Below are 13008 nucleotides of genomic sequence, written 5' to 3'. Positions count from 1 at the left end.
CCCCAAATTGTCCCTAAATGTCCCCAAATTGTCCCCAGCGCATGGAGGAGATGCTGGGCTCGTTCCAGAGCTCGCTGAGCTCGCTGAGCTGGGAGATCCGGGCGCTGCAGGGCCAGGCCGGGGCCATGAACCTGCGGCTGCGGAACCGCCGCGAGGTCCGGGAGCGCCTCGGGGGGCTGCTGGACGAGCTCGTCGTGCCCCCCGACATGATCAGGTGGGGAAATGGGGGAAAAAATGGGGTTTTGGGGAAAAGAAAATGGGGTTTGGGGGGTGAAAAAATGGCATTTTCCGGTGAAAATTGCAAAAAAAATGGGATTTCGGGACCAAAAATGGGGTTTTGGACACCAAAAATGGGATTTTAGACCCCAAAAAATGGGATTTTAGAGACCAAAATGGGATTTAGGGAGATAATTCCCCCAAAAAATGGGATTTGGGGTGAAAAGTCCCGAAAAAAAGGGATTTTGGGGGCAGCAATTGGGATTTTTGCTGCGGCTGCGCAACCGGCGCCAGGTCCGGGAGCGCCTGGGCGGGCTGCTGGATGAGCTCGTGGTGCCCCCGACATGATCAGGTGGGAGAAAAGGGGATTTTGGGGAAAAAAAAATGGGATTTCGGGTGAAAATTGCAAAAAAACCGGGATTTCGGGAGCAAAAAATGGCGTTTTGGAGACCAAAAAATGGGGATTTTAGGGACCAAAAATGGGATTTATTACGGAACAAAAATGGGGTCTTGGAGACCAAAAAATGGGATTTTTGACCCCCAAAATTGGGATTTTAGAGACCAAAATGGGATTTAGGGAAATAATTCCCAAAAAAAATGGGATTTTGGGGTGAAAATTCCTGAAAAAATGGGATTTTGGGGGGCAGCAATTGGGATTTTTGCTGCGGCTGCGGAACCGGCACCAGGTCCGGGAGCGCCTCGGGGGCTGCTGGACGAGCTCGTCGTGCCCCCCGACATGATCAGGTGGGAAAATGGGGGGAAAAATGGGGTTTTGGGGAAAAAAAAAGGGATTTGGGGGTGAAAAAATGGCATTTTCCGGTGAAAATTGCAAAAAAAATGGGATTGCGGGACCAAAAAATGGGGTTTTAGAGACCAAAAATGGGGTTTTGGACCCCAAAAATGGGATTTTAGACCCCAAAAAATGGGATTTTAGAGACCAAAATGGGATTTAGAGAGATAATTCCCCCCAAAAATGGGATTTGGGGTGAAAAGTCCCAAAAAAAAGGGATTTTGGGAGCAGCAATTGGGATTTTTGCTGCGGCTGCGCAACCGGCGCCAGGTCCGGGAGCGCCTCGGGGGCTGCTGGATGAGCTCGTGGTGTCCCCCGACGTGATCAGGTGGGAGAAAAGGGGATTTTGGGGAAAAAAAATGGGATTTCGGGTGAAAATTGCAAAAAAAACGGGATTTCGGGAGCAAAAAACGGCGTTTTGGAGACCAAAAAATGGGATTTTAGGCACCAAAAATGGGATTTTACGGACCAAAAATGGCGTCTTGGAGACCAAAAAATGGATTTTTGACCCCCAAAATTGGGATTTTAGAGACCAAAATGGATTTAGGGAAATAATTCCCAAAAAAATTGGATTTTGGGGTGAAAATTCCTGAAAAAAAGGGATTTTGGGGGGAGAAAATGGGATTTTGGGGGCAGCAATTGGGATTTTTGCTGCGGCTGTGGCTGAGGAACCAGCGCCAGGTCCGGGAGCGCCTGGGCGGGCTGCTGGACGAGCTCGTGGTGCCCCCGATGTGATCAGGTGGGAGAAAAGGGGATTTTGGGGGAAAAAATGGGATTTCGGGTGAAAATTGCAAAAAAAACGGGATTTTGGGACCAAAAAACGGGGTTTTAGAGACCAAAAAATGGGATTTCAGGGACCAAAAATGGGACTTTACGGACCAAAAATGGGGTCTTGGAGACCAAAAAAATGGGATTTTTGACCCCAAACAATGGGATTTTAGAGACCAAAAATGTGGGATTTAGGGAGATAATTCCCCCAAAAATGGGATTTGGGGTGAAAAGTCCCAAAAAAAGGGATTTTGGGGGCAGCAATTGGGATTTTTGCTGCGGCTGCGCAACCGGCGCCAGGTCCGGGAGCGCCTCGGGGGCTGCTGGACGAGCTCGTGGTGCCCCCGACATGATCAGGTGGGAAAAAATCCGATTTGGGGGGAAAAAATGGGATTTTGGGGAAAAAAAATGGGATTTAGGGGTGAAAAAATGGGGTTTAGGGGCCAAAAAATGGGATTTTAGGGACCAAAAATGAGATTTTAAGGACCAAAAATGGGGTTTTAGAGACCAAAAATGGGGTGTGAGGAGAGAATTCCCCCAAAAATTGGGATTTTGGGGTGGAGAGTCCCGAAAAAATGGGATTTTAGGGGCAGCAGTTGGGATTTTGGGGGCAGCAGTTGGGATTTTTCCTGCGGCTGCGCAACCGCCGCCAGGTCCGGGAGCGCCTCGGGGGCTGCTGGATGAGCTCGTGGTGCCCCCGACGTGATCAGGTGGGAAAATGGGGGAAAAAAGGGGATTTTGTGACCGATTTTCCCATTTTTTTCCCGTTTTTTCCCCATTTTCCCCTCCCAGCGTGATCCTGGAGGCCCGGTGATGTCCCCCGAGTTTGAGGCGCAGCCGCGGGCGCTGGACGCCATTTTGATGAAATTTCCATTGGATTTTCCCCATTTTTCCATGGATTTCAATGGGAATTTTGCCATTTTTTCCCGTTTTTTGATATTTTCTCCCCATTTCTCCCTCCCAGTGTGATCCTGGAGGCGCCGGTGACGTCCCCGGAGTTCGTGTCCCAGCCGCGGGGGCCAGACGCCATTTTGATGAAGTTTCCATGGGATTTCCATGGATTTCAATGGGATTTTGATGAAATTTTGACCGATTTTCCTGTTTTTTCCCGTTTTCCCCCCATTTTCCCCTCCCAGCGTGATCCTGGAGGCGCCGGTGACATCCCCGGAGTTCGTGTCCCAGCTGCGGGCGCTGGACGCCATTTCACTGGGATTTTAATGGGATTTCAATGGGATTTCAATGGGATTTCAATGGAAAATTCCCATTTTTTCCCATTTTTCCCAATTTTTGACGTTTTCTCCCCATTTCTCCCTCCCAGTGTGATCCTGGAGGCGCCGATGACCTCCCCTGAGTTCGTGGCGCAGCTGCGGGCGCTGGACGCCATTTTGATGAAGTTTCCATTGGATTTCCATGGATTTCCATGGGATTTTGATGAAATTTTGACCAATTTTTCCCGTTTTTTCCCGTTTTCTCCCCATTTTCCCCTCCCAGCGTGATCCTGGAGGCGCCGGTGACCTCCCCCGAGTTCGTGGCGCAGCTGTGGGCGCTGGACGCCATTTCCATGGGATTTCCATGGGATTTCAATGGATTTCAATGGGATTTCAGTGGAAAATTCCCATTTTGTGACCAATTTTCCTGGTTTTTCCCGTTTTCTCCCCATTTTCCCCCTCCCAGTGTGATCCTGGAGGCTCCAGTGACCTCCCCCGAGTTCGTGTCCCAGCTGCAGGCGCTGGACGCCATTTTGATGACATTTCCATTGGATTTCCATGGATTTCCATGGGATTTTGATGAAATTTTGACCAATTTTTCCCGGTTTTTCCCGTTTTCTCCCCATTTTCCCCTCCCAGCGTGATCCTGGAGGCGCCGGTGACGTCGCCGGAGTTCGTTGTCCCAGCTGTGGGTGCTGGACGCCATTTTGATGAAATTTCCATTGGATTTCTATGGATTTCAATGGGATTTTGATGAAATTTTGACCAATTTTTCCCGTTTTTTCCCGTTTTCTCCCCATTTTCCCCTCCCAGCGTGATCCTGGAGGCGCCGATGACCTCCCCTGAGTTCATGGCGCAGCCGCGGGCGCTGGACGCCATTTTGATGAAATTTCGATGGATTTTCCCCATTTTTCATGGATTTCCATGGGAATTTTGCCATTTTTCCCCATTTTTTGACTTTTTTTCCCCATTTCTCTGTCCCCAGTGTGATCCTGGAGGCGCCGGTGACCTCCCCCCGAGTTCGTGGTGCAGCTGCGGGCGCTGGACGCCATTTCCATGGGATTTCAATGGGATTTCAATGGGAAATTCCAATTTTTTGATGTTTTTTCCTGTTTTTTCCCATTTTCTCCCCATTTTCCCCTCCCAGCGTGATCCTGGAGGCGCCGGTGACCTCCCCTGAGTTCGTGGCGCAGCTGCGGGCGCTGGACGCCATTTTGATGACATTTCCATTGGATTTCCATGGATTTCCATGGGATTTTGATGAAATTTTGACCAATTTTTCCCATTTTTGATATTTTCTCCCCATTTTCTCCCCTGCCAGCGTGATCCTGGAGGCGCCGGTGATGTCGCCCGAGTTCGTGGCGCAGCTGTGGGCGCTGGACGCCATTTGATGACATTTCCATTGGATTTCCATGGATTTCCATGGGATTTTGATGGAAAATAACCATTTTTTGACGTTTTTTTCCCGTTTTCTCCCCATTTTCCCCTCCCAGCGTGATCCTGGAGGCGCCGATGACCTCCCCTGAGTTCATGGCGCAGCTGCGGGCGCTGGACGCCATTTTGTTGAAATTTCCATTGGATTTCCATGGATTTCAATGGGATTTTGATGGAAAATTCCCATTTTTTTGACATATTTTTCCCGTTTTTTTCCTGTTTTCTCCCCATTTTCCCCTCCCAGCGTGATCCTGGAGGCGCCGGTGACGTCGCCCGAGTTCGTGGCGCAGCTGCGGGCGCTGGACGCGCAGCTGGCGGCGGTGAAGGAGCAGGCCTTCCGCGACACGCTGGCCTGCGCCGACGTCCAGCACGTCCTCGACCGCCTCCGCATCAAGGTCAAATCCCGGGAATTTCACCCCAAAAATCCCCAAAATCCCGGCCCCGAATTCCCAGCGGTTAGGCAAAAAAATCCCCACGTTCCCGGCAGAAAAATGGAAAAATGCCAAAGTTCTCAGCCTAAAAATTGCAGAAAAATCACTGAATCTCCAGCTCAAATATCCCAAAATTCCTGCCCAAAACCCCCCAAATTTCCAGCCCAAAAATCCCAAAATTCCTGCCCAAAAATCGCCAAATTCCCAGCCCAAAAATGCCAAAATTCCTGCCCAAAACCCCCAAATTCCCAGCCCAAAAATCCCACAATCGCCAGTCCAAAAATCCCAAAATTCCTGCCAAAAACCTCCAAATTCCCAGCCCAAAAATTCCCAGAGATTTCTGGGATTTTATCCCAAATCCATCCCAAAATTTGGGAATTCCTCCCCAAAACAAGGTCCTGGGAAAACTGGGACAAACTGGGACCCTCCCAATTCCCAAAATCCCGAAATTTTCCCTAAATTTTTCCTGACGTTTTCCTGAATTTTCCCTGATTTTTTCCAGATTTTTACAGACTTTTTCCTGAATTCCCCCCGATTTTCCCCCCGAATTTTCCCTGATTTTTCTCAGAATTTTTCCAGAATTTTTCCCGAATTTCCCCCGATTTTCCCCTCCAATTTTCCCAGAATTTTCCCAGAATTTTTCCTGCAGTTTTCCAGGTTTTTTCCAGATTTTTTCCTGAATTTTTTCCTGAATTTTCCCCCGAATTTTTCCTGAATTTTCCCTGATTTTTCCCCCAAATTTTCCATGAATTTCTCCAGAAATTTCCTAGACTTTTTCCAGAATTTTCCCTGATTTTTTTCCTCGAATTTTCCCCGAATTTTTCTAGATTTTCCCCAGAATTTCCCTGATTTTTCCCTGGAATTTTCCAGTTTTTTTACTGAATTTTCCCAGATGTTTTCCTAAATTTTCCCTGAATTTTCCCCAAAATTTTCTCAGATTTTTTCCTGCATTTTTTCCTGAATTTCCCCCAGATTATCCCTGAATTTTCCCAGAATTTTCCCAGAATTTTCCCTGAATTTTCCCTGATTTTTTCCCAGAATTTCCCCCGAATTTTCCCTGAATTTTTCCTGATTTTTTTTCCAGATTTTTCCCTGAATTTTTCCTGTATTTTTCCTGCTTTTTTTCCCCGAATTTTCCTTGAATTTTCCCAGAATCTTTCCGGAACTTTTCCAGATTTTTTTACAGCTTTTTCCCTGAATTTTCCCCTGAATTTTCCCTGAATTTTGCCATAAAATTCCTAGATTTTTCCAGATTTTTTTACAGACTTTTAACCAAATTATTACAGAACTTTCCCAGATTTTTTTCCAGATTTTTTACAGATTTTTTCCTGAATTTTCCCTATTTTTTTCCCCGAATTTTCCCAGAATTTTCCCTGAATTTTCCCTGATTTTTTCCTGATTTTTCCCTGAATTTTTTCCTGAACTTTCCCAGAATTTTCCCAGAATTTTCCCTGATTTTTTTCCCCAGAGTTTTCCCTGATTTATTCCTGAATTTTTTCTGATTTTTTTTCCTGAATTTTCCCTGATTTTTCCCTGAATTTTTTCCTGAACTTTCCCTATTTTTTTCCCAGAATTTTCCCATAATTTTCTCAGAATTTTCCCTGATTTTTTCCCCAGAGTTTTCCCTGATTTATTCCTGAATTTTTTCCCTGAATTTTCCCTGATTTTTTTCCTGAATTTTCCCTGAATTTTTTCCTGAACTTTCCCCGAATTTTCCCAGAATTTTCTCAGAATTTTCTCATAATTTTCCCTGATTTTTTCCCGATTTTTCCCCGAATTTTCCCGGAATTTTCCCGGATTTTCCCGGATTTTTCCCGTCCTTTGGGCAGGCGGTGACGAAGATCCGGGAGTTTGTGCTGCAGAAGATTTTCTCCTTCCGGAAGCCGATGACCAATTACCAGATCCCGCAGAACTCCCTGCTCAAGTTCAAGTGAGCACCCAAAAATCCCCAAATTCCTGCCCAAAAATCCCAGGAATTACCCCAAGAAAACCCCTAATTCCTAGGCCAAAAATCCCCAAATTCCCGCCAAAAAATCCCCAAATTCCTGCCCAAAAACCCCCCAATTCCTGCCCAAAAACCCCCCAATTCCTGCCCAAAAATCCCCAAATTCCTGCCCAAAAAAAATCTCAAATTCCTGCCCCAAAACCCCCAAATTCCTGCTCAAAATTCCTGGGAATGACCCCAAAAAAATCCCAAAATTCCTTCCCAAAACCCCTCAAATTCCTGCGCAAAATTCCTGGGAATTACCCCAAAGAAATCCCCAAATTCCCACCCAAAAATCCCAGGAATTACCCCAAAAAATCCCAAAATTCTCGCCCAAAAATCCCCAAATTCCTGCCCAAAATTCAAAATTCCTGGGAATTATCCCAAAAAATCCTCAAATTCCTGCCCAAAATCCCCTAAAATTCCCCAAAATTCCCCCAAAATTGCCCAAAATTTCTCGCCTGGACCTTCATGAGACAACAAAATTAAGACCAAAATTGAGTTTTCTGTGGGAATTCCGTCCCAAATCCACCCAAAAAGGACCAAAAACTCCCCAAAAATTCCCCAAAATCCCCAAAAATGCCGGAAATTCCCCAAATTTCCCCAAATCCCAGGTTTTTCTCCCAGTTCCTGCTGGCGCAGGAGCTGCGGGGTCAATGCCCAGATCCCGGCTCCACTGAGGGACCCAAAAACCCCAAATTCCTGCCCAAAATTCTTAGAAATTATCCCAAAAATTCCCAAAATTCCCACCCAAAAATCCCCAAATTCCCAGCTCAAAAATCCTGGGAATTACTCGAAAAACTTCTCAAATTTCCACCCAAAAATGTGAAATTCCTGCCCAAAAATCCGGGGAATTACCCTAAAACTGTCCAAATTTTGGCCCAAAACTCCCCAAATTCCTGCCGAAAATCCCCAAATTACTGAAATTACCCAAAATCCCAAAATTCCCCCAAAATTGCCCAAAATTTCCCACCTGGACCTTCATGAGACAACAAAATTAAGACCAAAATTGAGTTTTCTGTGGGAATTCCATCCCAAATCCACCCAAAAAGGACCAAAAACTCCCCAAAAATTCCCAAAAATCCCCAAAATGCCCGAAATTCCCCAAATTTCCCCAAATCCCAGGTTTTCCTACCAGTTCCTGCTGGCGCAGGAGCTGCGGGGTCAATGCCCAGATCCCGGCTCCAGTGAGGGACCCAAAACCCCCAAATTCCTGCCCAAAATTCCTGGGGATGACCCCAAAAAATCCCAAAATTGCCACCCAAAAATCCTCAAATTCCTGCCCAAAAATCGCAGCAATTACTTGAAAAACATCTCAAATTCCCACCCAAAAATGTGAAATTCCTGCGCAAAAATCCTGGGAATTACCCCAAAAAATCCCAAAAATCCCAGTCTGAAATTCCTGGGAATTACCCCAAAAAATCCCCAAATTCCTGCCCAAAAATCTCAAATTCCTGCCCAAAAATCCTGGGAATCACTCCAAAAAAAATCCCATATTCCCAGCCAAAAATCCCCAGAGTTACTCAAAAATCCCCAAATTCCTGCCCAAAACTCCCCGAATTCCTGCCAAAAATCCCCAAATTCCCTCCCCAAAATTCCCAAAATCCCCAAAAATGCTGGAATTTCCCCGAAATTCCCCAAATTTCCCCAAATCCCAGGTTTTTCTCCCAGTTCCTGCTGGGCCACGAGCGGGGGGCGGCGCAGGAGCTGCGGGGTCAATGCCCAGATCCCGGCTCCACTGAGGGACCCAAAAACCCCAAATTCCTGCCCAAAATTCTTAGAAATTATCCCAAAAATTCCCAAAATTCCCACCCAAAAACCCCCAAATTCCTGCCCAAAAATCCCGGGAATTACTCGAAAAAAAAAATCTTGAATTCCCACCCAAAAATGCCAAATTCCTGCCCAAAAATCCGGGGAATTACCGCTAAAACTGCCCAAATTTTGGCCCAAAACTCCCCAAATTCCTGCCGAAACTCCCCAAATTACTGAAATTACCCAAAATCCCCAAACTTCCCCCAAAATTGCCCAAAATTTCCCACCTGGACCTTCATGAGACAACAAAATTAAGACCAAAATTGAGTTTTCTGTGGGGATTCCGTCCCAAATCCACCCAAAAAGGACCAAAAAACTCCCCAAAAACCGGGATTAACCCTTCCCAAAAATCCCGAAAATCCCAAAAATGCCCAAATTTCTCCAAATTTCCGGAAATCCCAGGTTTTTCTCCCAGTTCCTGCTGGGCCACGAGCGGGGGCGGCGCAGGAGCTGCGGGGTCAATGCCCCGATCCCGGCTCCTGTGGGGGACCCAAAAACCCCAAATTCCTGCCCAAAATTCTTAGAAATTATCCCAAAAATTCCCAAAATTCCCGCCCAAAAATCCCCAAATTCCCGCCCAAAAATCCTCAGAATTACTCGAAAAACTTCTCAAATTTCCACCCAAAAATGTGAAATTCCTGCCCAAAAATCCTGGGAATTACCTTAAAAATGCCCAGATTGCCACCCAAAAATCCCCCAAAATTCCCCAAAATCCCCAAAATGCCGGAATTTCCCCAAATTTCCCCAAAATCCCAGGTTTTTCTACCAGTTCCTGCTGGGGCACGAGCGGGGGGCGGCGCAGGAGCTGCGCGATCACTACGTGGACACCGTGAGCCGCGTGCACTTCTCCTACTTCAAATCCTACAGCGCCCGCCTCATGAAGATCCAGGTGGGAAATTCGGGAATTTTTGGGAATTTTGGGAGGGGTTGGTCCTGGGTTTTGGGGGAGTTTTTGGCCGGTTTTGGGTGGATTTTACCAGAAATCCCCCCCAAAAAATCAGATTTTGGTCTTAATTTTGTTGTCTCATGTGGCTCCAGGTGGGAAATTTGGGAAATTTGGGGGATTTTGGGGATTTTGGGAATTTTTTGGGGAAGTTTTTTTGGAATTTTTGGGAATTTTGGGAGGGGTTAATCCCGGGTTTTGGGGGAGTTTTTGGCCATTTTTTGGTGGATTTTACCTGAAATTCCCAAGAAAATCTGATTTTGGTCGGGCCCTTGCTGGGATTTTGGGAAATTTGGGGAATTTTTGGGAATTTTTTTTGGGAATTTTTGGGATTTTTTTGAAATTTTGGGAGGGGTTAATCCCGGTTTTTGGGGGAGTTTTTGGCCATTTTTGGGTGGATTTGGGATGGAATCCCCCCCCAGAAATCAGATTTTGGTCTTGATTTTGTTGTCTCATGAAGATCCAGGTGGGGAATTTTGGGGATTTTTGGGAATTTTGTGGAATTTTTTGGGGAATTTTGGGGAATTTTTGGGAATTTTGGGAGGGGTTGATCCCTGGTTTTGGGGGTTTGGGGGGAGTTTTTGGCCATTTTTGGGTGGATTTTACCTGGAATTAAAAAAAAAAAAAATCTGATTTTGGTCGGGCCCTTGTTGGGATTTTGGGGAATTTGGGGAATTTTGGGGAATTTTGGGGAATTTTTGGGGGAATTTTGGGAATTTTTGGGAATTTTGGGAGGGGTTAATCCCCGGTTTTGGGGGAGTTTTTGGCCGTTTTTTGGTGGATTTTACCTGAAATTCCCAAGAAAATCTGATTTTGGTCAGGCCCTTGCTGGGATTTTGGGAAATTTGGGGAATTTTTGGGATTTTTGGGAGGGGTTGATCCCGGGTTTTGGGGGAGTTTTTGGCCATTTTGAGGCGGATTTGGGATGGAATTGCAAAAAAAAAAAAAGGGATTTCCCAAATTTTGCCGTTTTTTCCCCCCAGTACGAGGAGGTGGCGGAGAAGGACGACCTCATGGGCGTCGAGGACACGGCCAGGAAGGATATCCCAGACGCCCCCCAAAATTCCCCAATTTTGGGCATTTTGGGGCATTTTGGGGATGGATTTTGGGGATTTTTTGGGGGATAATTTTTTGGGATTTTTTAAAAAAAAAATTCATAATTTTTTCAGCTTTTAAAAATTTTTTTTCAGATGATTTTTCGGGATTTGTTTGGATTTTTGGGGATTTTTTGGGATGAATTTTTGGGATTTTTTGGGATAATTTTTTGGGGTTTTTTTTTTTAAATTTTGTTTTATAATTTTTCGGCATTTTGGATATTTTTGAGATGATTTTCCTGGGATTTTTCTGGATTATTTGGGGATTTTTTGGGGATAATTATTTGGGATTTTTTAAAAATTTTTTAAATAATTTTTTTGGGATAATTATTTGGGATTTTTTTTTAAAATTCTTTTTAATAATTTTTTGGGGGCTTTTTTGCATTTTTTCAGATGATTTTTCAGGATTTCTTTGGATTTTTCGGGGATTTTTTAGATTTTTTTTGGATTTTTGGGATGAATTTTTGGGATTTTTTTGGGATAATTATTTGGGATTATTTTTGAATTTTTTTATAATTTTGGTGCTTTTTTTGATATTTTTGGGAGGATTTTTTTGGGATCTGTTTGGATTTGTTTCGATTTTTCTGCATTTTTGGGGGATAATTTTTTTTTTACTTTTTGGATTTTTTGAGATGATTTTTTGGGATTTCTTTGGATTTTTCTGGATTTTTGGGGGATAATTTTTTGGGCTTTTTGGATTTTTTGAGATGATTTTTTGGGATTTCTTTGGATTTTTCTGGATTTTTGGGATGTATTTTTGGGATTTTTGGGGGATAATTTTTTGGGATTTTCTAAAAAAAAATTTCATAATTTTTCAGCTTTTTAAAAATATTTTTCAGATGATTTTTCGGGATTTGTTTGGATTTTTCTGGGTTTTGTGGGGATTTTGGGGATGAATTTTTGGGATTTTTTTGGATATTTTTTTGGCTTTTTAAAAAATTTAATTTTTATCATTTTTGGGCTTTTTTGGATATTTTTGAGATGATTTTTCAGGATTTGTTGGGATTTTTCTGGATTTTTTTGGGGGGGATTTTTTGGGATTCCTTGGGATGATTTTTGGGGGATTTTTTGGGCTTTTTGGGATGATTTTTTGAGGATTTTTTGGAATTTCTTGGGATGATTTTTTTGGGGATTTCTTTGGATGATTTTTTGGGGATTTTTATGGGTTTTTTGGGATGATTTTTTGGGGATTTTTTAGGATTTCTTGGGATGATTTTTGGGATTTTTATGGGATTTTTATGGGTTTTTTGGGAAGATTTTTTGGGGATTTTTTGGGGAATTCTTGAGATGATTTTTTTGGGATTTTTATGGATTTTTTGGGATGAATTTTTTTGGGGATTTTTATGGGTTTTTTTGGGATGATTTTTTGGGGATTTCTTGGGATGATTTTTTTTATTTTTTTGCAGTTTTTTGGGATGATTTTTTGGGATTCTTTTTGTATTTTTTCGCCTTTTTTTGGGACGTTTTTGGGGAGATTTTTTGCATTTTTTCTTTATTTTTAATGGGGTTGTTTTGGATTTTTTGGGATTTCTTGAAATGATTTTTTGGGATGATTTTCTGGGGATTTTTTAGGATTTCTTGGGATGATTTTTTGGGGATTTTTATGGGTTTTTGGGATGATTTTTTGGGGATTTTTGTGGGTTTTTTAGGATGATTTTTTTGGGATTTTTATGGGCATTTTGGGATGATTTTTTGGTGATTTTTTTGCGGTTTTTTGGGATGATTTTTGGGGATTTTTTTTTGCGGTTTTTGGGGATGATTTTTTGGGGATTCCTTGGGATGATTTTTTGGGATTTTTATGGGTTTTTTGGGATTTTTTGGGGCATTTTTTAGAATTTCTTGGGATGATTTTTTGGGGATTTTTTGAGATTTTTAATGGGTTTTTTGGGATGATTTTTTGGGGATTTCTCAGGATGATTTTTTGGAATGACTTTTTAGGATTTTTTCTGTACTTTTTCGCAGTTTTTTGGGACATTTTTGGAGAGATTTTTTGCGGTTTTTTCTTCATTTTTAGCGGGGTTTTTTTATGGATTTTTTTTAAATTTGGGTGGAATTTTTGGGATGATTTTTTGGGGCTACTTTGGGCTATTTCGGGGCACTTTTTGGGCCGTTTTCCTTGACTTTGCCCGTGCAGGTTTCTTCTCGAAGCCGTCGCTGCGCAGCCGCAACACCGTGTTCACGCTGGGCAACCGCGGCGCCGTCATCGGCCCCGCCGAGCTCGAGGCGCCCATCATCGTCCCCCACGCCGCCGCCAAGGGCGACCAGAGGGTGACTGGGCAAACTGGGACGGACTGGGACAAACTGGGAGGGACTTGGGAGGGACTGGGA

The 13008-nt window shown here is 43.9% G+C and overlaps 1 protein-coding gene across 1 annotated transcript in view; it reads left to right on the top strand.

Moving 5' to 3' along the window:
- VPS52 (VPS52 subunit of GARP complex) overlaps positions 1–13008 on the top strand; it is a gene marked incomplete at its 3' end in the record, with an annotated part of 27352 nt that extends 14344 nt beyond the window's left edge. The window contains exons 6-11 of the mRNA XM_064406366.1: positions 39–214; positions 4661–4811; positions 6677–6777; positions 9400–9532; positions 10570–10627; positions 12815–13008. Of these exons, the coding sequence (XP_064262436.1) occupies positions 39–214; positions 4661–4811; positions 6677–6777; positions 9400–9532; positions 10570–10627; positions 12815–13008 (813 nt within the window). The remainder of the gene's footprint in view (positions 1–38; positions 215–4660; positions 4812–6676; positions 6778–9399; positions 9533–10569; positions 10628–12814) is intronic.

This window comes from Passer domesticus, unplaced genomic scaffold (genome assembly GCF_036417665.1).
Source record: "Passer domesticus isolate bPasDom1 unplaced genomic scaffold, bPasDom1.hap1 HAP1_SCAFFOLD_216, whole genome shotgun sequence".
Lineage (NCBI taxonomy): Eukaryota > Metazoa > Chordata > Aves > Passeriformes > Passeridae > Passer > Passer domesticus.
The sequence above is the reverse complement of the archived record's forward strand: the minus strand, read 5'-3'. Positions and strand labels throughout refer to the sequence as shown.